General features: G+C 41.4%; 1 protein-coding gene and 1 non-coding gene across 2 annotated transcripts; one reads left to right on the forward strand and one right to left on the reverse strand.

Moving 5' to 3' along the window:
* Positions 1-712: 712 nt before the first annotated feature.
* Positions 713-24,296, forward strand: CIROZ (ciliated left-right organizer protein containing ZP-N domains). The gene is made up of 11 exons (XM_089658428.1): positions 713-738; positions 1,625-1,713; positions 2,564-2,662; positions 7,179-7,303; positions 13,098-13,241; positions 13,854-13,892; positions 15,635-15,769; positions 18,888-18,972; positions 19,464-19,660; positions 20,828-20,954; positions 23,054-24,296. The coding sequence occupies exons 1-11, from the start codon at positions 713-715 to the stop codon at positions 24,142-24,144; spliced, it is 2,157 nt and encodes a 718-aa protein (XP_089514554.1). The 3' UTR covers positions 24,145-24,296.
* LOC149440621 (U6 spliceosomal RNA) lies at positions 6,910-7,017 on the reverse strand. Its single transcript, XR_016307563.1, has one exon. It is a non-coding gene; the product is annotated as a U6 spliceosomal RNA (small nuclear RNA).
* Positions 24,297-24,835: the final 539 nt, after the last annotated feature.

Genomic DNA, 24,835 nt, shown 5'->3' on the forward strand with positions numbered 1-24,835 from the left:
CAAAAGAGAATGTTTTTAAATTCAGCCTCCAAACAAGATGGTCATTTCTTACCAGATTCTCCACCACACTTCTTATTTTCTTATAAGCAATAAAAACCAGACAGTTTTTTTAAACTCTCACCACTCTATCCAAATTAAGAACAATTTTAAGTATAGATACAGTTTAATCATCAACATTTTTAATGGCATGGTTGAAAAAGTCAAAACCTTAGCTTATGCCTAATTGTAAATCAGAGGATGCCAATGTTTGAGCAAGGACATGCAGACAGAAACCATGCTGGCTTCTAATAGAAATTCGATGTACACTGAGCTCCACAGGAATCCATGCTGCATTGTTTAGTCTGACTTTGCAGATCCTGTATGAAGGTCTTGGCCTGACTCAGGTGAGCTACTATTCCATGTGTCTCCTTTGACATGTAAAGTGAGGAGCTGGCAGCAGTGTACTTAGAGCTCAACCTCCAGTTTCTGTTAGCTTCCCTATGTCAACTTTCTTATTTGATTGACCTTTTTAGTCTTGAGGTTCAGCTGCTGTTTGTATATATCTTAGTTTTGGTTCTCTATGGAGACCCATGACACCAACTTCTGAGTTGTATCTTATGAGGATATCTCGCATTATTGACGCCTCTTTCTGCGCAGCTTACAGTATTTAACAGGGAGCTTAGGAAACTGACTCTTTTATAATAGGTGCTTCAGAAGCAGAAGACACAGGAGGATGAGACTTATCTTCGTGACATCAGGGTACGTGATCTTTAATTATTGCCTAGTTATATTGTGCTATGTGTCTGGTTATAATTTTTTTTTTTATCAGTTTGTATTTTTTCCAAAGTTTTTCTAATACATAACAATATCACATATCAAACAAGTCATAAATAAAAGTACAGTCTGTCATAGAGATTCGGGATTTGTTAGGAAAAAGATTGAAAAATCATAAAATTTGTAATATTACTCTTTACAAACCATGTAGTCCAAACTGGCATCCAAGAAATAAAGGTCATAGGGGTTTTTCTCAGTATAAATAGTGCTTCAGTACGCAGCACCCAGCCAGTGTGACCAAATGCAATCAAATTTACTCTGGGCGTTGTGTAGAAATGAGTATATTTTTTAAATGCTACATTCCTATTGAGTGTAGATTCTGGCAACCATTCCTCTATAGTGGAGGGGGGGGTGTTGAGACCCATTTGATAGTTAACGGTCTACGTGTAGCAAACAGAAATCTGTAAACCACTAGAGGCTCATTTTCATGCAAAGAGAGTCAAAGAGAATGAGTCAAAGCTACCCAGAATGCAAGTTTTGGGGTCAATATTTAGCGAAGTACCCATTATATCACTGAGGGTCATGATGACCCCAGACCAATATTTTTTGAGTTTGGAGCATTGGTACAGGAGATGTATCAAATTTTGGTCAGTTACATTTGCTGCAACATAAATCAGGGAGCTGGTGATAATTTATAAATATATATACTATGCACATGAGACGCAATTGCTCCTTGTGTGTGGAAACTGAGGTTCCTGCTTATTAGGGCTACAGGATTACATTCTTGTTGCCATTACATGGTCTTGTTTGCTCAGCCCAATATCTCCATTTTCCATTACATTTAGGCTAACAGCTCCTAATTTATTTCCAGTGTTCTCCTAAGTATCCTGTGTCCTGTTCCCTCTGATGGCTTCCCATTCCAAAGCAGTGGTCTGACCCCGATCTCAGAATCCTCCACAGGTATGGTTCAATTCTAAATCCAAATCATTTGACTTCATTGGCTTGTGAAGGCTGTTTTGTAATTGTTGCTAAAGTTTTTTTTAGAAAAAAGATGGTCTTCTTATACCAGGAACCAAACCAAGGCTGCCTAGGTGAAAACCAGAAGTTCTAGCCACTAAACCATATGGTCTATGATCTTTGCTAATCCAGCAGTTAGGAGTCCTAGTGGTCATCCAGGTTCAACTTCTAGTTTGGGAAAGACATCTTTCTTCCCAAATTACTCTTCTATTTGCAGCTTTCAGTCTACATGGGGCAGATTTCCTTAGACACAGAGGGGTTGATTTACTAAAGGTGAATAGACTGTGCGCTTTGCAAATTGCAGTTGCATTCTGCAAATGCAGTTGCTCCAGAGCTTAGTAAATGAGGTAAAGCTTCAATTTGGAAACAATACCCAATCACATGCAAGGAAAATAAAAAAATAGCATTTTCTCTTGCACATGATTGGATGATAGAAGTCAGCAGAGCTTCTGCTCATTTACTAAGTATTGGAGCAACTGCCCTTTGAAAAGTGCACAGTCTATTTGCCTTTAGTAAATCAACCCCAAAACATCACACAAATCTACCACATAACTAAGTTAGAAAGCAGGGGAGGACTGACCACTCGAGCTCTCGGGCACTGCCCGAGGGCCCGGGGTCAGTAGGGGGCCCCATGAAATGCCAAGGTACCTTTTTTATAGGCTTTTTGAGTGTGAGCAAGGACACAGGGGCCCCATGATCCCCTATTGCCCGGGGGCCCCATGAGTTGTCAGTCCACCCCTGTTAGAAAGTCAACTTGTACCCCTTGGGCTCACATTCTTTCTTCTTTTCTTAGATAATGTTGAGTGTTTCCTGGACTATATGGAACTATGGGTGCCCAGGAAAAGGATGGATGGCTTGCTTCTCTGGCTGTCTCGAGTCATGCGTTTTCCAGGTACAGATACGTTAGTAGATATTTTGTGCACTTCATAATGCTACTTACAGACACCAATTATAATTCAAATGGAATTCTGTTTACTATGACACAGTTCATTTCCCCAGCTAGTTTGTTAGCAAATTGTAAATTGTATTGTGAACACTGGATGCAGCAGAAGCATGGGGGACATGTCAAACTAGCAATTCTGTTTGCTGGCATTGCTTTTCCAAGCAAACAAATGCTTCTAGGCCATTGCTGCCCCGTTGGCCAAAACGCTGCAGAATTAAACTTGCCAGTGAGGAAGCAGCATTGGAGGAACACCTCAGAGGACTAGTCTTGGTGTTACTCAAGAATATGCCATATTGAAGGCAAGAAGATAGCTGTAGGTCCTCCAATATGACCTGTTTGAACGGTTTCATAACATCTTGCATTTGACAGTCTCTTTGCCTTTCTAACCACATTCAAATGAGTCAATTAACAAACTCCTTTGAAAGGATTGCTTGAATGTTAGGTGAGTGTACCTTGAAAGGTGGAGAGATAACCAGGAACAGAGTATCCTGCTGGATGGGGTCATACTGGAGGGTCTATCAGTCAACTTTACCTGTGTAGCTTTTACTAATTGAATTCGTGGGAGCTGTAATCACTAAATTGGTTAGGTTTAGTAAAAGTGGTGCAGGCATGGGGGAGCATGTACTAAAGACAAATAGGCTTTTCACTTTGCAAGGAAAATTTCCTTTAGCATAGTAAATGTGGTGTAAATTCAATTTGCAAAGAATACCCAATCACATGCCTTAGATCGTGTGCCGTTGAGGGTTAGGGACTGATGTGAATGTACAATATACATGTAAAGCGCTGCGTAAATTGACGGCGCTATATACGTACCTAAAATAAAAATAAAAAATGATATGCAAGAAAAAATTGATTGCGCATGATAGGATGATGGAGGTCAGCAAAGTTTCATCTCTTTCACTTGGCTCTGGGACAACAAACTTCTTTCTCACTTCTTCAAACAAAATTCTCTTGCAAAGTCACCAACCTATTTGCATCAGAAAGTCATCCCAAGATCTGCATGTGGTCAGCAGTGAGCACTGAATGGCGATTGACATACTTGGCAATTTTATTGCATATGGGGTTGATTTTCTAAAGGTAAATAGGCTGTTCACTTTGCAAGGCAATGTTCCCTTAGCTTAGTAAATGCGGTGAAAATTCATGTTGCAAAGAATATCCAATCACATGCAAGGAAAATAAAGAAAACAGTACTTTTGCTTGCGCATGATTGGATGATGAAAGTAAGCAGAGCTTGACCTCATTCACTAGGCTAAGGTAAAATCATCATTGCAAAGTGAATAGTCTTTTTGCCATTAGTAAAGCAACCCAAAGGAACCTTAGGCTGTCACACTTATGACCCTGTCACTGGTGACAACTCGCCAGTGGCAGGATCAAAAAAGACAACAGTCACCTGTTTCCACATGATCAAAGGCATCAGAATGTCAAAAGGCAAATGTACATATATTGGGACTCTAATTATGCCTCCAGTAGTGAAAAAAAAACAAAAAGCAAATATATCTTTAAAATTAAATTTGTTATTACAAAACTTCATATATAGAATTGCCCACAGGCATATCAAAATATTAAGGGGAAGGGGTGAGGGAGTGGGTAAGGGAAGAAACCTACCCATCCCCCTGGCCCATCACCTTGAGAAACCTCACCTCTTCAATGATCTCACTCCAACCTATGGTTGGGAAACTAGTAGAGTTTTATCTATGTAAAAGAATTAGGAGGTCCAAATTTTCCAGTACTCATCTTCTTGCTCCCTTAGCATCATGGTCAAGTTGTCCATCTCTTGGATCTCATTAATTCAAGCAAGCCAGTGCATTTTATTGGGAGGCACCGTACTTTTCCATAGAGCTGGAATGCATGCTTTGGCTGCATTAAGGAGATATTTAAATAATATTTTTTTTTTACATTTGTTTGAAAGCTCTCCTAGTGCTTGGAAGCACATGTTTTCTGTCACAGAGCCTATATTTGTTCCAGGAATTGTTTGCTACCCACTTGGAGTTGAGTATAATGGTCTTGGAGGATCGTACATTTGATGATGAAATATATAACATGAGAGGCTCTGATGGATTGACCAATACTCCTCCTTGAGTGGTGGAACATTGAAGCAGAGTAACATGTGGTAGATGTTGCCCTTGGGTCCCTTGATGGATATCTGAATGGTTCCATTTACATTTTTTCACTTCAAAGAATGGTGATTTGCTCACAATATAAAAATAGATCTGCAATTTTGGGACTGTTTTCAGTAATTCTTGGGAAATATTTTTGCATATATAGTCCTTTTTGTTAATAAAGTTTATTGTACATTTATATAATAATTTTGGACCATGGTGTTTGTTTTTGTAGATTAGTTTTTCACAGGAGTAGAGTCAGCACCAGATTTTGATTAGAGGATAGTAGTGCATACCATTTTTGTCTTGAGACTCCTCCAGTTTTCTGGACATTATTTGATTCATTTATCTTCTCTAATGATTTGTAGAGTACTGGGAAAGTGTAGCCATTAGCAGGGCACCAGAGAATTTTAGTTTTTAGTTTGTATAAGAAAATATAAATCCTTCAACCGTAAGCCTCACAGTTACATAAGTTAAGAAGTAAATATTCAGATTGCTGCAGAAGCCAAATCATGGCAAGTTCTCTTTAAAATTGTAAACCCTAACTGGGCGACATTTAGGTTGCTAGAGTGCCCTGTATTGTAGCACCATTGCCTTTTTAAAAACAATTCTTGTTTTTTTGTGTAATTTTTTCATCTTTTGTGGCCTCTCCTGTTTATATGCACTCCAGCACTGGCTACATGACATTTTTCAGGGCAGGTTTCTCGAGGGCGACATAGAATTTAGAGAATGCTTTGTATTTTCTGAATGAATGCAAAAAAGGTTATTTACTAAAGCTGGAGCAAGAGAGCAAAATCCTGTGCAGCTCTGCAGAGAAACCAATCAGCTTCCAGGTTTTATTGTCAAAGCTTCATTGAACAAGTTGAAGTTAGAAGCTGATTGGCTCCCATGCACAGCTGCACCAGATTCTGAGTACACAAGTTGTAGTAATTCTCCCACAAAGTCTTCTTTGATTGGATGAGGTAGAGAGCGTGATTCCCAGCCTTGCCACCACATCCAATAGGAGAACGCTTTGCATTCATTTTAGAAAATGTAAAGCATTCTCTGAATGGCGCTGATGCTGAGCGGCCGACATTCTGTGTTCAGAATGCAGCAGGACAGTCGCTCAGGACAGGACCCAGAAGTAAATGGACATCATTGGAGTAGTGGTGTCTACTTTAGTGCTTAACCCTTTGAGGACCAAGGGACGTATTTGTCCCATGTTTTTAATTGCGTATATCACCTGATTAAGAACTTAAATCTCTTTTTTGGTTTGAGTCAAAACATTAGTTCTTATCAACAAACAACAAATGGATCTAGCTTTTTGCCAATAATTTCATGAAATGGCTTAGTTACAGCAACTGAACTGTACGAACTTTAAAAACAAAAAAATTGATTCTTTTGGCGTTCCAAAATCTTACGGTCCTCAAAGGGTTAAGAAGAGAAGAAGTGCCTACTTAAGTGCTTTCCATCTTCCAGGAGAATTGGCCAGGTATGGTTTATACCAGGGGCAGACTGACAATTTTGGAAACTCGGGCACTGCCCAAGTGCCCGGGGTCAGTAGGGGGCCCCATGAGATGCCCCTGGTACCTTTTTCATAGGCTTTTTTGAGTTTGGGCAAGGACACAGGGGCCCCATGATCCCCTATTGCCCAGGGGCCCCATGAGTTGTCAGTCCGCCCCTGGTTTATACCTAATTACAATAGTTCAAGCTGGATGTAACTTTGTATAAAATATCCATCAATGGAATTTTTCTTTAATGACTTGGATTACATTTAATTTAAAGTGGTTGTAAAGGCTCAAGGTTTTTTTACCTTCAAGCATTCTATGCATGAAGGTAAAAAACCTTCTATGTGCAGCAGCCCCTCCAGTACTTACCTGAGCCCCATCGTGATCCAGCAATGTGCACAAGAGCCTCGGCCCTACGGGGATTCTCCCTCTTCAATCACAGCTAGAGAGAGAGAGGAAAGAGAAGGGACGGGGCCAAGCCACAGCTCTGTGTGTGAATGGTTTGGTACCCCCATAGCAAGCTCCTTGCTCTGGGGGTTCTCGGCAGGAGGGAGGGGCCAGAGCCAAAGCGGGGGACCCAAGAAAAGGATGGTCGGGACTGCTCTGTGCAAAATCACTGTTTTTTTTTTTAAATATGGAACCCATCCTTGCACAGGGGTCATGCGAATCTTCTCTGTATCATTCCAATTTTAGTATATGTGCTGCCGAAAGCAAGCACCACTGGCAGTTTTTTATTGCCTTTAATATCATTTTATCATTCCCACCATAATGTAAAGCGCTGAGCAAACTGTCAGCGCTATATAATCCTGTATAATAATCCTGTATAATAATTTTAGGAACAGATTAACTTTAAATAAAGACGCTTGTCTTGTGTTACAGTAAGCCTCAGCTCGCTGGATCGCTCCAATCATCTCCTCTCCAGCTGCAGATATGCCCTAAATATGGATAATAATGCCAACTATATCTTCAGAGTTCATTACTCAGCCTGCAATGTGCAGACCCAGGTAAGAAGATGGTACACCCCCAGATGGTGATGATCCATGCAGTTCTCACTTGAGATACCAAATTCTCATTATCGAAGAAAAGGTTCTTTAGTCATACAGGCTGAATGCATGCTGCTCTACATGACAAAGGAATACGGAGATGGTCGGGTAAATTTCAGAATTTCCTATAGTTGGAAAGAAATGTCTTGACCCTAGATAAAAAGAGTAATAAAAAGGCAGAGAGAGATATAAAAAAAAGCAAAAATGCGTATATACAGTACATCCATAAAATATTCAGATCCCCTTTACTTTTTCACTTTTGTTATGTTGCAGCCTGATACTACAATTGTTTAAATTCATTTTTTTTCTCATTAATATTCACACCTGGTATGCCAGATCCATCAGCACCAAGTCCAAAGGTAACCATATGCAAGTAGAAACAAAAGCGTGAAGGACTTTAAAGGTGCTTATATACCCTCAGGATGAAAACATCTTTGACACTCTGTAGTTAATAAAATATACGTTTTTATTACACCTAATGGCATAGAACATACAAACCCTCCCATAAAAACAAGTAGGGGAATAAGCCCTTCAGTAGAGTGAATCCTATATCACACCAGGCCCGGATCTAGGGGGGTGCTGGGGTGGGCTATGCACCCCCAGATTTTAGTTGTGCCCCCCCAGATCTCATGAGAGTGCAGCCAACTGATCCATGAAACCTGATGGGGACAATTGATGTAAGGGGGAACTCTGATTGGAATAGTTGATGTAAGGGGGAACTCTTATAGGAATAGTTGATGTAAGGGGGAACTCTGATAGGAATAGTTGATGTAAGGGGGAACTCTTATAGGAATAGTTGATGTAAGGGGGAACTCTGATTGGGACAGTTGATGTAAAGAAGCACTCTGTTGAAGCAATTGATGTAAGTAGCAGTCTGAGAGGGGCAATTAATGTAAGTGGGTACTCTGATGAGGACACCTAATGTAAGGGGGGACTCTTATAGGTACCTTGATGTAAAGAGGAAACTTTGAGGAGGGTTCCTGATGTAAGGAGGGACTCTGATAGGGACACCAGATATAAGGGGCACAGGTTCTGTTTAATCATCCTAATACATATTAGTGTTCTCTATTCACCCCCTTTCCGCCTCTGCACTGTCAGATGTTACTCTCGGGTTGTGATTCCGTGGTACAGAAGCATGCCGAGTGAACAGGGAATACAGGTTCTATGCATCTGTCACACTATTGACACTATGGCCCCTGACTTTTTTTTACTGCACCCCCAGATCAGATAGGCTAGATCCGGCCTTGTATCACACTATCCCTATGTTGACAATACCAGACCATGGTTTGAGGTCACCAATATAACAAGCATAAATCAGGGATAGTGATGTGATGATAATTCCCAATGCATTGCCTTCTTCAGGGGTTCAAAGGAAGGGAATACTGTGAATACAGAAGGGAACAAACAGTATATTCCAATACTTATTCATTTGTATCACATCAAAAACTGAATAACAACATAATTTGACCCTATTATAACTGACATAAATCTAAATGATGATAGTTATAATAATAAAAAAGTGAGTTACCAATACCGACAGATTCTCAGACCAACAAACTCGACCCCGAGAGAGAGAGGCGGATACAGTGGGACAGGATATGACGGGGACCCCCCAGGCTTTACACCACTGCATCCAACTCTTTGCACTGCACTTGGTGAAGTAAGGCTTGGATGCAGCTGCTCGGCCATGGAAACCCATTCCATGGAGCTCTCTACACACTGTTGTTGTGATAATCTGAAGGCCACACCAAGTTTGGAGGTCTTTAGCTCTTGACTCTGCAGACAGTTTGCGACTTCTGCACACTGTGAGCTTCAGCATGTGCTGACCCCGCCCTGTCATGTTACGTGGCCTACCACTTGGTGGCTGAGTTCTTGTTGTTCCCAGTTGCTTCCACTTTGTTATAATCCCACTAACAGTTGACCGTGGAATATTTAGTAGCCAGGAAATGTCACGGATGGACTTATTGCACAGGTGACAACCTATCATGGGACCACGCTTGGAGTCACTGAGCTCCTGAGAGCGACCCATTCTTTCACAAATGTTCGTAGAAACAGTCTGCATGCCTAGGTGCTTGATTTTATACACCTGTGGCCTTGGAGGTGATTGGAACACCTGAATGCAACTTGGAGGGGCGTCCCAATACATTTGGCAATATAGTGTATGTATACAGTATATAGTAAATATATATAGTAAATATCTGAGGAAAAATTAGTAAATGCAGAAATATAATAACGTTTGATAGTAATACAGTACAAAAAAGTAAAGGGATGGTTGGGTGCCTATAATAAGAACCTAGTCCTAAATATCCTATTTCAGTTCAATATTGCAAACATATGGACTTTCTGTGATGCTTAGGGAACTGTTAACCAGCATTTTTTTTTAATACAAAATCTTTATTGAGTAGAGATCACAATAAAACCATAGAAGGGTTTAAAAAAAGCCTTCCTGTATAGTTTTACCAATACAAGGATGTCCTATTTTCCCAAAAAAGACATAAAAACCCCTTGGTAACAAAATAAAATATGTACAACATAAATCATCAAAATAACATCTTTGGTGCCTATATAATCCACTTTTACATCGTGGGGTATTCAAGGGGATTGTTGATATTCTCTACGCGTTTCTCTGACAGTTTGTCCTGCAATATGTATAATTCAAATTTCAAGCATAAGTTCATTACTTCAATTTTTTACAAAATTGTCCTTTTGGGAGAATAGGACATCATTGTCCTGGTAAAATTATACAGGAAGTTTGTTTTAAACCCCTATATGGTTTTATGATTTATTTGTTGATTTTTTACTCAATAAAGATTTGTATTTAAAAAAAAAAACAAGTTTTGATGAATGGTTCCTTATGAACATAGAGAAAGTCCATATGTTAGCACCATTGAACTGAGCATCATATAAGTAATAAACAGATGCTAGAAGTTATTTCTTTGTCAACCCTGTATATTAAAGAGGCCCTGTCAAGAAATCCAAAAGTCAGCTCTCTGAACAAGGAGAGGTATTTTACTCACCTCTCCAGTGGCCTGCCTCTCCTACCTCTCCTCTGTTCCAGTGCTGCACCTCTTGTTAGTGTTTTCAGCATTTTGCACTTTTGAAAGTGTTGGGTACCTGTGTCTTTATGGAATGCTGAGGTTCCTTCATTCAACTCCTGTGTCACTGTTGAGTCCTGTAGTTGGAGGAAGGTTCCATGACACACATCGGGTGACATATGCATCTAAAGTGTTGAAAGCTGAAGCCATTAACAGGAATTAGCATTAGCAGCTCCGGAATGGAGGAGAGGTAGGAGATATGGGCCACCAAGAAGGGAGTTGACCTTTGGATTTCTATGGACACCTGGCAGAGTCTCTGGTTGTTGAATTATAACAGCCTTGAAGCCAGTTTATAAAAAAAAAATGTCATATTCTCCAACCTAGGCAATTGCTCTTCATGATTGTTCCCGGCTGAAATGTTTTTACATTGGCAATGGTACTGCTTGGAAAATGTAAACCATGTATTGCTTCTTTGTAGAAATGAATGCCTTGGTAATTTTATTTTTACACTGTCAGTTATTTCATGGTACATGCTATCTTGATCTTTTCAGGTGCATTGGATTGTGGGATAGAGACATTTGGCCATTTCATAACCATCAGCAGTGGCATCAGCATATTGAACTGCAAATTCACAACATACCTCCTCTTATCTCTCTGTCTTGTGACTGAAATAAATTAGTAGTGCGTGACAAAGGAGGAGCAGAACCTAGTGCTAATAGGAAATTAAAGTTGAGATGTAGAGTTTTTTTCTTTTAATTGATTATTTTAAAAAATTTCCATAAATGAAAAGCTTCCTGTGTGCTGGTGGCTGCTGTTTTCAGCTAAAGTCCTCTGCCCCTGGATACCCTTGCATATTCCTGTACTGGGGGGGGGGGGGGATATGAGCAGCTGCACCAATCACAAGCACTTGTCAAAAGTGCCTACTATGCCCACCCTTTCCAGTCCCCTCCTCCAGCGAAAGAAACTGTACTATCAGTTCCAGCAATGAAAAGCATTCTGTGATCCCTGGAGGTGAACCTTCATTCATCTGCCCATTCTCCATTTGTTGAGCACAGTTCATTATGGGAACCGATAGTATGTCTTCTATTGATGGTGCATTGGGGGTGGGCATAGTTGGAACTCGACAAATGCCTGTCACAGGTGCAGCGGCTCCTATTAACCCCCAAACCGGAAGATCACTCCTATGGGGGAGTCCATGGACATAGGATTTCAAACGCAACAGCCACCAGCACATTGGACAATCTTCATTCATGGTAAGTAAAGTCCTTAATGCTTTAGGAAAACATTTCTAAACTTTAGCTTTAACGTTTGTGACAGGGAGGAGGTGACTTTGATAATTGCATTACACACGATACCAAGGTAGGAGCGATGTCCTTGAGTGGACATCACAGGCTCAACAGGTCCAGCAAAAATCAGGCCAACAGAATAGAGGTTACTCTGAAAGGAGCCATTTTTGGAAACAAAAACTTCAAAAACCATCAAAACTTGCTTCCAACTCAATAAATTGTTCATTTTTTCAAAACAGGCACTCTTTAGGTTCTAAGCTGAATGATTGTTTCATTCATTAGACTAGGCCAACGTGTGCCCAATCATGAACAGGGTAATTATGGGAGTGGGTGCAGGTTGTTAAGTGTATGCTAAAATTGGGTAGGTTCCTAAATCAAGTATATAGTTGGAACTGGGCTCTAGTGCTGCAGAAGGGATTTATATGTATATATACCCCCCCATCCTCTCCATCACTACTAACAACTCCACCATCTCTCCCACCCCTCACGCCAAAGTCCTGGGTGTCACACTGGACTCTCACCTCTCCTTCCTACCCCACACCCAACTGCTATCTAGATCTTGCAGGCTCCACCTCCGCAACATCTCCAAGATACACATATTCCTCACCCCAGACACCACCAAACAACTCGTACACTCCCTCATCATCTCACGCCTGGACTACTGCAACTCCCTTCTCACTGGCCAAGCCAAATGAACGCTATCCCCACTCCAGTCGATCCTAAACTCAGCGGCCAGACTCATCCACCTCACCAATCGCTCCACATTTGCCTCCCCCCTCTGCCAATCCCTTCACTGGCTCCCGATTGCCCAACGCATCAAATTCAAACTGCTAACCCTGACCTACAAAGCCATTCACAATGCCGCCCCAAACTACATAACTGACCTGATACCCAAATACTACCCTACCCGTGCCCTCCGCTCCTCACAGGACCTCCTACTCTCTAGCTCCCTGGTCTCCTCCTCCCACGCCCGATTGCAGGACTTCTCTTGGACTTCCCCCATCCTCTGGAACTCCCTACCCCAATCCATCAGACTGTCACCCACCCTCCTCACCTTCAGGCGCACCCTGAAAACCCTCCTCTTCAGGGAAGCCTACCCCAACCTCACCTAACACCTGACCTCACCTAACAACCTCCTCCACTCCTCCCACCACTCCATCCCCCACAGCCATCTCCTCCTGTATCACCTTCCCCTCCCTCCTAGATTGTAAGCTCAAAAGAGCAGGGCCCTCGAACCCCTCGTGTACTGTTTTGTTACTGTCTTGTCTCATGTTCTGTCCCCCTTGCTACTGTACAGCGCTGAGCATACCCTTTGGCGCTATATAAATACTGTATAATAATAATATGTGGAAAAAAGTATTTGCATGGAGGAAACTGGACAAAAACTTGTAGTAGACGATGAAGTGTTCAGCCTTGATATCTTTGTACCTACAGAAGGGCTTCCATATCCTGGAAATCCTAATGGTCAAGAAAACATCATCAGGAAACAGTCAAAGCAACCGCTATGTGTTGAAGTGTCCGGCTCTGACGGCAGCACTGGGCAGGGAGAAGGTGCGATGTGACCCAACGTATGTACAGGTACTGTGTCCTATATTTGTTAGTTATATTTATGCAAATTTGTAATTTTTGTAAAAATACTAGAAAGTTGGCTTCATCTGCTTGTTTCTGTTCTTTTACATTAAAGTTCAATTGTATGATCCGTTTAAGCCCAACTTAATGAATTAAAAAAATCATGTTGAACTGGATGGACTTTTGTCTTTTTTCAGCCAGACTAACTATGTAACTATGTAAAATGTTAGAGCACCGAGAGCTGAAAATTGGCCTGGGCAGGAAGGGGGTGAAAGTGTCCGTTACTGAAAGGGTTAAACCAGTTTCTTGCAGGCTTCAGGACTGCTGGAAACTTGCTAAACCCCTGCTGATGTTTTCTAGCTCCATGCACACAAATTGTCCTGGGCCAGTATGTTTTTGGATTGTGTGGGTAGACTGGAGCACCAACCAATAACTACATATGGAGGAAATTAAACATGGAGATAGTGCCCTGGTGGGAACTGACGCTAAGCCCTTCTGCAGGCCACACTGCTACACATAAAAAGCTAAATTCTTTGAAATTTTGCACTAAGAAATTCATGTCACATGTATCCTTATTGCTTTATTCATTCTTCTTCTTTGTGTCTAATTATGTCATTTCAGGTGACACGGCCATTGCCTTTAGGAAATTCAGATGTCCAGGTAAAGATGTTTCTTCTACACAGCTACACAGAACATGTCTATCTTAGTTTAAAGTGTAACTCCAATTTTGTGGGGGAAAAAAAATAAAACTGCATATATTTTTGCAACTGTTTACTTTTCCCTTGTTTGTTCGCCATATCCTTTGTGAAACTGATTTCTGAATGGGAGGGCCTATTGCAGGGGAGGCCTGTCATTTTAGGACATGTTCACACACATTTGGATCGCTTTTCAGAGAACAATTGGCAGGTGGTAAGGAGGTGTTGTTTTGTTTCCTCCTCACCACCTTTTTTAATCCCTGGATTCCTGCACTAGTGTTCAGCAACAGCGTTCATTGCACATGATTGCGGGGTGTTTGCAGAGCGGCCCCACTCACTTGAGTGGGTTGCATTTGGCGGGCGATACGCCTGTGAAATCGACAGGGATTATTTTGTGCTGCGCTGTGCATGTTTACATCCCTGGCTGCTGCCTCTGCAGCCTCTGGTTAGTTGTTGGGTGCGGTGAACTCACTGCTCAGCTTTGGGGTTGTAAAGTGATATTAAAAGTACGGCTTAAAAAAAAATGTTATACTTACTGGCTCTGTGCAATGATTTTGCTCAGAGCAGCTCCGATCCTCTTCTTCTCGGGTCTCCTGCCGGCACTTCTGTGTCCTCCCCTTGACCAGTGCCCCCAATAGCAAGTTGATTGTTATGGAGGCACTGGTGCGTGCTTGCTCCCAAGTCCTGCTCTATGTGTCCAAAGGACACATAAAGCTGTGGCCCGCCCCCCTCACCCACCCCTACTCTCTCCTCATTGGCTCACTGACTGTGATTGACAGCAGTGAGAGCCTATGGCTCCTGTTGCTGTCCCAGCCAATGAGAAGAGGGAGTCCCAAGAGGCTCCCTTGCACATTGCTGGATCAAGAGGGGGCTCAGGTATGTATTAGGGGACACAAATACAACAGCTCCTGCGCTCAGGAACCCAAATCAGAAGAGGACCAATGGAACAATATATGTTAGGAGATGAAAGTTCATCCAAAACTGATCAAAGGTTGTGCGGCTCTAACAAGAAGCTGGGAAAGTTCGATACAAACTGTAGTAAAGAACAAAAAACAAGGCGCACCAACCTTGCGCATTACCTCAGTAAGCAAATGGTAAATTTATTGATTTAAGAAATATACTCACAAAAGTAGCAATATAAAAGGAATATCCAAAATTGAAGCACTGGATTAGGAGACACGTGTGAATCCCATCGAGAGGGGAGACTCTCAGGGTAAATATGACGCGTTTCGAAGGGGAGTCCCTTCTTCCTCAGAGCTCTGAGGAAGAAGGGTCCCCCCTTCGAACACGTCAGATTTACTGCCCTCTCGATGGGATTCGCACGTGTCTCCTAATCCAGTGCTTCGATTGTGTATAAGGGGAGGCTATGGGGGGAGCAACACACAGAAGGTTTTTTAAGTTCCCGCATAGAATGCATGAAGATAAAAAACCTTCAGCCTTTACAACCACTTTAACACCCTCAAGCACTAGTGTGAAAGAGCTCTAGCTTGGAGCCCCACTCTCCTTCAGAGTGGCATTTAGGGGGCACCAGGAGAGGTGAGGATTTACTTTCCTTTTTGCTGGTCCATGTTTTATTAGCACTTTTAATTAGATTACAGAGCTGCTTTACCCCTTCTTTAAGCTATAACCATCCTCTCCCTGCGTCCAATCAGCTTGTGCCTATGTGATAATTCGCCACACACAGTTAATTTGTTCTTTCTACCCCAGGACTGGTATCTCACTTTTCGTGGGGAATTGGTGGTCGCAGTGGAAGATGCAGGCTTAATCGGTGTAGAAGTGGAGATGAATGACGTCAATGTAACAGTGAGAGGACCGCGAGGCCAGTTGCTGAATCCCAGACAGGTAAATAACTTTTAGAAGGTCTCACCTCTAGAAAGGTTTACAGAGAGCAGCAGTGGTCAAGCACAGGTAGCTTTGGTCAAAATATCACTTATGTGGCTGAAACACACACACATTGGACTCTTTTTTGTGCTATAATTTCTTCTTTATTTAGGGCTTTTGGGACAAAAAAGTGTGAAACGGAAATTGTGGGCAAGCATGTCCCTGACCTAATCCTAAAACCCAACTAAAGAACTAAAAACTATACTCACCTATGATCTAGCAATGCCACCTCTGCTAGCTCCTTTACCAATGTCGGAATCTTCATACTGGCTTTTTATGGGTCCAGGGTCTTCAGCCATCTTGATTGGCCTGGCCAGGATTATGTAACACCCACATTCTGCCAGATGCTTTCACCTGGGTTGTACACTAATACACTGAGTTGTGCATATGCAGCTCAATGTACAGTTGTAAAGTTTGCATGTGTCTCTTATGCATTAAAAAAAACCCCTTCCTTCTCGAAAATGTTTACATTTGTGCTTATGTTGCACTTTAAAAAAAACATATATAGTCATATGGTTTAAAATTTTGGTAAAAAAAAAACAGCTCAAGGTAAAATTAACACACAGATTTAAAAGACGCATCACAGAATCCTTTAGGTGGTTGAGTCCAAGGTTTCAGTGAGCACCGGTCCACCTGAAAGAAGATATTTACTGTTGATGTCTCTTTGGCTAGCCCATAGTGTTTTGGGGATCCTGTGTTTTTTATAAAATATTTATAAAACTTTTATTTGTAAAACAAAGATTATACAATGTAAAATAGAAAATAAAAACAACAATTAAAAAACAACTACAGAAATATTGGCTCATCACTTGACTCACAATTTTTATTGTTTTTCTTTAAAGGCCCCTTTCACAATGGGCGGTCTCCGGGTGGACTTCATTTGCTCAGCAGGGAATCTGGCCGTTGATGCCCTGCTGAGCAGAGTGGGTGAATGACAGGTCCATGTCCCCTCCACTTATGCAGAGTAGGCACAAACACAACCTGCTCTGCTCTATGGGCAGTCGGATGGACGACTGCCCTCCATCCTGATTCGCTCAGACTGAGGGAACGGATCCCCCTTGTTTTTAGTGGATAAGATTGGAGTTAGGCAGGTGTAAATTGACACAGGTCTGTTTATATCAGCCAATCTATAGAAGAGAATGGAGGGTCTGATTGGACCGCTCATGTAAGGGGCCTAATGATCTTGTGTCATTTTTGGTACATTTTTATATATTTTTTTAATACAAGACAAAGGATTGTCAGGGCAGGGCTGTGGAACGGACAGGTAGGCCTAGTGGCAGGGTAACGCACTGGCTGACGACAACAACCACCAACAGACCGAAGTCCCCCAGGGCGCGGAGTCTAAGTCCCAGGCTGCCCTTCACCAGGGCCCCTGATGGTGGGGATGGACTTGACGCAGCCAGGAACCAGATCGCGGCCCCCGAGACACCCCGGCTGCGGTAATGGCCGCCGCCAATGGCGTGTAGCTGGTGAGAATGACAATAGCGTAGTCAGGCAAGCTGGGTCGACAACAACGGGACAAAACAGTACAGAACAGTAGACAGAGAATCACAGGTCACGGGCCGGGTTCAGCAACGGAAGGTCAGATCGAAGGAAAACACAGAGAATGGTCTAGTCACAAGCCGAGTCAGAATACCAGAAGAGTCACGAGTGTATACACAGAGCTGTAGCAAGACAAAGACACAAGACACAAGTGCAAAGAGCATGTGCGGATCACAGGCTTATATGTACTCAACCACAACCCTCTGGGGGATGGACCTCAGAGACCTGAAGGCATAAAAGCTTCCCACCATGCTCAGCAGAAATCCAAGATGGATGCCAGCACATGGAGTAACATAACCTCTGGGAAAAGGTAGGACCTTGACAAGGATATGTGGCACATCAAAAGTTACTCAATATGAAAGTATTGCAAGAAATAACCTGTTTTGTGCTTAGGTTGTCTAAATTAAACTGTGGATGTAGACTCCAATAAGGGAAGAGTCACAACTTTGACACTTGTTTGTGTACATTTCCGCTTCAAAATGATTGACTTTTGTACACTATGGGTATTTTACAGCAAAGAAGCAAATGAGAGCCTGGAAAATGTGAAAACAAGCCTAAAGCTCAATTTGCTGTGTAAATAAAAACCATAATTAATGATAAAGCAGAATACAAAATATGTAGCCATTATGCACTGCAGTTCTTTATAAAATGGGCGTTTCACATCAAAGAAGCAAACTGAGAACCTAGAAAATGAAGAAAAAATGGAAAATATGAACTCTTTTAGCACTGCAGTGTGGCGCACTTGCTGCCTGGCAATCCTACAGCAGCAGAAGTGCAGGGTAGGGGAGGTCAATGGATGTTAAAGGTAGCAGAATGTGGTATGTTCCCTGTCCTCCTATCTCTAGTGTAGCTTTCCCATGCTAATTGGAGATGGATTTCTTACATCTTTCAACAAAGGTGTATCTCAGCCTTGTTTGCTGCTGCATTGTGCATGCTTAGCACCAAACTCTGCAATGTATTGTCGGAAGATGTAAAACAGACAATGGGATTGATTTACCAAGGGCAAATAGACTGTTCAGTTTGCAAGATAATTGTTTCCTTAGCTTAGTGAATGTGGTGAAACTTTACTTTGCAAAGAATACCCAATCACGTGCAAGGCGAATAAAAAAACAGCATTTTTTGCTTGCACGTTATTGGATGATGGAAGTCAGCAGAGCTTCACCTTCATTTAGTAAGCTAAGGGAAAATTCCCTTGCAAAGTGTACAGCTTATTTGCCTTTAGTAAACCAACTCCTGTGTATTTAGCTGGTTATATTTGTAAAGTATTTTTCAGCACATGAGCATTTTGGCTCATCTCAGCATCTTTAGACACAGCTTGGTACCTACAAAGCAACATCTTTTTATTATTATTATTAATAATAATAATAATATTTTTTTTATTATTATTATTATTACTATTAATAATAATAACAATGATAATAATAATAATACAAATAAAACAATAAAATTAAATTGTTACAGGTAATTTATCCAATACAAATGTATTCTTTTTAAATTAGCAATATTCATTGTTTGACAAGCACAATTTTTTTATCAGTTCTTGGACAGACAGACAGAAGTCCTGCCTCTCTGGATGGCACACGGCTTTTATGCATATTCCCTGGAAGCTTCGTGCCCACCAGGTAAGAGCTAATTCATGAACATAAGAAGGATCAAGGACTAGTTCTTTGCCGCACACAAGTTGCATCTTCTTCATAGATTGTTTGAATTGCTATGTTTTTGCTGTGGGCTCTAAAGAATGGTGTCCCACTGGAAGGAATATCTTATTCACAATTGCAAAGTAATTAAAATGCCCAAAGATTATGTTATGTCAGTCCAATGAAGACAGGTGTTTCTAAAGGGGATTGCGGGTTTATTTTTGCTAATGGAAATGGGTAAAGTTCAGGGGCGGACTGACAACTCATGGGGCCCCCGGGCAATAGGGGATCATGGGGCCTCTGTGTCCTTGTCCAAACTCAAAAAAGCCTATGAAAAAGGTACCAGGGGCATCTCATGGGGCCCCCTATTGACCCCGGGCCCTCGGGCAGTGCCCGAGTTTCCAAATGGTCAGTCCACCCCTGGTAAAGTTTGTACCGTTGTGTGAGGTTGCATTGCCATAACATTGTCTCCCTAGTGTCCCAACATCCCGGAGAAGAGATTGTGGTTTACATTCCAAAGCATCGTGTGGGGCTGGTGAAGAGAGGCTCCTATACTACTGAAACCCTGACGCTAAAAAATATTGAGGCGGGGCAGGCCATTAGCATCACTGTGACCGAAAACAAGCAGTTTGTCATGGTTAATATCCCTGCAAATGAAGTACTAAGGCAACAGGTAAGCTTCTGTAGAACTCAACTGCTAAGTCCTAGCAATGGTTTACGTAAAGTAAATGTAAACACTAACTGGATGACATTTAGTTTGCAGAACACTGCGTATTATAAACAAATGAATTTTTTTCTTTCATTTAAAAAATTACTGCCTAAATTTTATCCTTTTTTACATCTCAGTGGTGTTCATCACCAGCAGCCTCTTTTCAGAGATTTATGTTCACATGTTGTAAGCCAGTGGTCTCCAAACTGTGGCCTGCAGACCAAATATGGCTCTTTGCTAGCCTAAACCTTGGAGAACTATTTCTCCCACTGATACAAGGCTTTATTCCTCCCACTGATGCCAATAATGGGGCAAAATTTTTGTCACTGACACCAATGATGAGGCATCATTGGTCCCACTTATACCAATGATGGGGTACCATTCCTTCAACTAATATCAATGATGGGGCACTATTCCTCCCACTGATTCAATGATGGGGCACTGATATCTTCCATGGATACCAATGATGGAGCACTATTCCTCCCTCTGACACCAATGACGGGGTGCCGTTCCTCCCGCTGACACCAATGATGGGTCAGTTTTCCTCCCACTGACACCAGTGATGGGGCACTATTCCTCCTCCCTGATACCAACAATGGGGCACTATTCCTCCCACTGATACGAATAATATGGCACTATGCTTCCTCCTACTGACCACCAAGCCTGAGACACTGATTCCAGGACATTTTTTACCCCCACTCGCCACAGTGTCCCCCCCCCCAAAGTTTGAAGGCAGTAAGCTGCCTATTGGGACAAGTTTCCTGATGGTAATAACAACCAAACATCCCTGTGTAATGAGTGTCTGACCCCTTGATGTCTCTACTGGAAACAGATGTGAGGGGTGACAATGCTAGGGAGACCACTGTAACCCTATAACAGGAACTATTTCAGCATCACCTATATCTATAACAGCAAGTATTCCAGTCTAGACAAATATGCTTACTAACTTCAAATAAGGTTCAGTTTTATGCACTTGGCATTGCTATTAAATGTGAACACCCTATAAACCTCCTGTTAACCATAACACATGAATAGAAAACTATCTTGGCTTATATACACCACTAGATTTGACTTTTGAAAGTTCCAGTAAAGTCGATGAGGTCAAAATGGTCATTTGTTTTTTATTTAAAGGACTGCAGTGCTACAGGAGATGCAATCCGGAGGGTTCAGGCATACTACAGCATTGACCTGGTCCTGCAGTTTGCTGAAATAGCATATCCTATGAACTGGACACTGGAAAATTATTATGAATGCTCAGGTAAAAACCGAAATGTATGTTTGAATTTCAGTGTTTAAAGCCCAACTCCTGGCTAATTTTTTTTTGGATGGTCCCCCTGTGGGGTATAAAAAGCAAAAGAGCAGCTCCAGCTGCATCACTCCAATGCTGGTTCCTGCAGTACCAGACTGAGCATCCAGGGTGTTATGGACCTGCCCTTAAAGGGTTGTCGTGATTGTACCTGCCATTCACATACAAATACAGTATACGGGGAGAAGTGCTGACTTTTGTATGTGTCACTCTCTGAATCATTGAGGAACACCCACTACCAAGATAGAGGGGCCCTCATTTCACGTGAACAGCCTGAAGGTAAGTAGAAAAAAAAGTAAAATATACATACAGAGTTGGGATTTTTTCCATATTTACTTAAAATTGATGCTTAAGAGACTCTATAACAGGTGCATGTAGAGCTTTCCTAGCTCATGAGTCATATTCATGTTGAATTATTCAGCTTCACTCCAGTCAGGCATTTCCCTAGACCTAGTATGCATTGCATGAGTTGGGAAATGGCAGCTTCTATCTGATGAGTCTGGGACAGGTGTTTAAAAGAAAGGATTTCTAAATTGTAGCACTCAGCTTCGGAGCCTGTGTCAACAGGTTTTGTCAATTGGAAAGCAAATTCAGGTCAGTAGGAGGTGAACAGACCAGCTAAACCTGTCAATAAATTCTACAGGAACTCAAAAGTCTCTGCTGATGTTAAATTGTACCCATCAACATAAGACCAAAGTCCATCAACACAACACCAAAGTCCATGGACACAGGTCCTTACAAAACTGAGAACTTGCATTATCTGTGCCAGATTCCCTTTAAACCACCATTGTTCTACATGTACACATTTGTGTTTCCAAAATATGCTAAGCCATTGAGTTTGAAAGTTCTTAATACTTAGAGTAAAAAAGCAAAAAGGAACACTGTTGGGTTGATTTACTAAAACTAGAGAGTTCAAAATCTTGTGCAGTTGTGCATGTGACCAATCAGCTTCCAGGTTTTTTTGTCCAAGGTTAAACGAACAAGCTAGAAGCTGACTGGCTAACATACACAGCTGTCCCAGATTTTGCACTCTCCAGTTTTACTAAATCAACCCCAGTGCCACATACCTGACTGTGGAGCCCAAGATGTTGAGGGTGGCCTCTTGCACAATTCCTGTCCAAGCACCCCTGGTAATGGGAGAGAGGGACTGCTTGGGTAGCGGAAGGGAACAAGTGCCAGGAAGTTGGTTCAGTGAATTTGAACTTAGAGATAAGGAGGTGGGGGGGTTGAGCAGAAGCGAGGATTCAGGTCACAAGCCAAGTTCAGTAACAGCCAGGCAGGTAGGTACAGAAACACAGATCAGAGGCAGGCAAGGGTCGGCAACGTGCTTGCAGCAAGGTGCAAAATCAGTCGGCAAAATCTTAGTAAAAACTCCAAGCCAGGGTGGGTAACATAATCAGTAGGAAACATAACGGGCAGGGGGCATCTAAAGAGAAGTGTCAGATGTAGCTAGGTCAGTAGCAAGATAGGCAGGTTTTCAGGAGCATATATATATAGAACTATGGTATCCCAAATGAAAATCAGAAAAAATATATATATATATATTAAACCCTCTAGCATAAAAGGTCTAACTTTCACCCTTGAAAGTGTAAATTATCTTAATAGTACCCCAATATGCAGAAACATATTACCATACAAATATAAGATGTGAAAAAAGTGAAATATCATACAATAACCCAAAAAATTATATAAAAAATATATAAATATAATCACGAGTGACTTATTTGATAATATTTATATATTTTTGATATAATTTTTTGGGTTATTGTATGATATTTCACTTTTTTCACATCTTATATTTGTATGGTAATATGTTTCTGCATATTGGGGTACTATTAAGGTTGTCAGGAGCATGGAAAACAGGGACCAGAGTTGAAGAAAATCCATCAACGAGGCTAGGAATGTGTAGTTTATGGTCATGGAAATTAGACCATGGACATGCGTTGAATGGGAATTCTCTATACTTTTTATTAATTTAAATTCATGTACTGCTGCAGCAAAACTCCAGAAATGGTATCTAACAGGACTACAAATTATACATTCTTTTCCAGGCCTGCCTCCAAAGGATCAACAAAGTCTCTCTGTGGCAACAACACCAAACCCAGCAAATAAATTGCCTACAAACCCAACATTATTTTCTCTTGACATTCAAGAAAAGCAAGACAGACAACATCCTGTAACATCAGATTCTGCTCTGGAGTCTCAGACTATCAGCGATGATACTCAAAGGCATTTAGTCACTGGAGTTTCTTTAAAAGCAACAGAAATTAAACTTAAACCTTTTGTTGAGGGAACTGACATTGACACCAGTGGATCAGGGGATTATTCCGAGTCGCAACTTTATGAGGACACAACACTGGAGTCTTCTAACTTAGGAAGTGGAACCCAAGAACAATACACTGATACTCTTCTCTTGAACACGTATATTGAAAGCAAACGCTTGCTGGAGTTGCCAAGATCTCCTGCAATAGCAACAGTGTCATTTGCAGGAAGAAATATGACCATTTCAATCAACGATACCAATCCAGGAAAAGAAACCCCTCACTCAGCAGAGATAAAACAAGAAGATTCTTTACCAGTTGCAGGACATAAGGGATTAGAGGACAGTGATTTTAGGCCTAATACACTTGCAGACATTCTTAGTAATTCTAGTAAAACTATTAGCCAACTTAAGATGTTTTCTAAAAATATTACTGTTGTTAAAAGGTCTACTTTACCTCATAGGCTGATGAGTGGTGCAGACTCCGAGGAGATACTTCCTCAAACTGAGCTAGATGAGACCACAAAGGATGGACTCCTATTTCTTTCCCCTAGAAGTCATCAAATTAGGAAAGAAAAAGAGGTTACAATGAAGTCAAAGACTAAAAAAGATCATGTTTTTGGTCATGAAAAAACAGAACATCTGATGCCCATCCCAACAGTAAAAGGTCAAAACAAACCTGAGGATCCCCAGTCTTTATCAGAGGCCCAAAAGGAGCACCATCCATCTCTGTCTGATGATCTGTCTTCACTCTCCAAGAATCCTCAACATTCTGTTGCTTGGACAACATCTAGTCATCATACTGAGGAGATATTAAACAAGATGACCAGTGAAATTGAAATGACTGTTTCTGAGGAGCAGCTTTTGTTAGCAGCATCATAGTAACCACATTATAGTTGGTAATCTTATTTTGAAAGGTTCCTTAGTGTACCTTCTACGTTGGATAAAGCAGTGATGATTGCAGGAAATTATCCACTAACTAACAACATTTTGGCTAAATGGCATCTCCTTCAACCACACAACTGTTCTGGGCCTATATCACACCTTCGTAAATGAGTCCTTTTTGAAACGATGGACACAACTCGTCAAGCTGATGCACACAGAATAAAATTGTTTCAATCATCTCATCCAAGAACTCACCAATTAAAAGACCAATTAACATGGGTTTCTTTTTAAGGGGGAGGGGATAGAGAGGATTGGGGGGGAGGGTATAGGGGAAAAGGGGATGTATTAGATGTATTTGGTGTGATATTATTGTTATTTGTATTGTCTTTTCTCTAAAGAAAATTAATAAAATATATAATAATCAAAAAATAAAAGACCAATTAAGAGAAATTAGGGTTGATTTACTAAAGGAAAATACTGTTAACTTTACAAATGCAGTTGCACTTTGCAAGGGAATTGTCCTCAGAGCTTAGGGAATGTGGTGAAATGTCACTTTGGAAAGAGTACCCAATCACCAATTACAGACAAGGAAATAAAAACAAACAAAAAAAAAACAGCATTTTTGCTTGCTCATAATTGGATGATGGAGGTCAGCAGAGCATCACCTGGTTCATTAACCCCTTGGCCC

Source organism: Staurois parvus, unplaced genomic scaffold, assembly GCF_062004578.1.
Source record: "Staurois parvus isolate SC_StPar_1 unplaced genomic scaffold, SC_StPar_1.0 ptg001066l, whole genome shotgun sequence".
Taxonomy (NCBI): domain Eukaryota; kingdom Metazoa; phylum Chordata; class Amphibia; order Anura; family Ranidae; genus Staurois; species Staurois parvus.

Coding starts and splice junctions, on each gene's coding strand:
- CIROZ (XM_089658428.1), top strand. CDS start 713: ATGAGACTTATCTTCGTGACATCAGG. Junction 739..1,624: donor CTTATCTTCGTGACATCAGG/GTACGTGATCTT, acceptor ATTTATTTCCAG/TGTTCTCCTAAGTATCCTGT. Junction 20,955..23,053: donor AAATTATTATGAATGCTCAG/GTAAAAACCGAA, acceptor ATTCTTTTCCAG/GCCTGCCTCCAAAGGATCAA.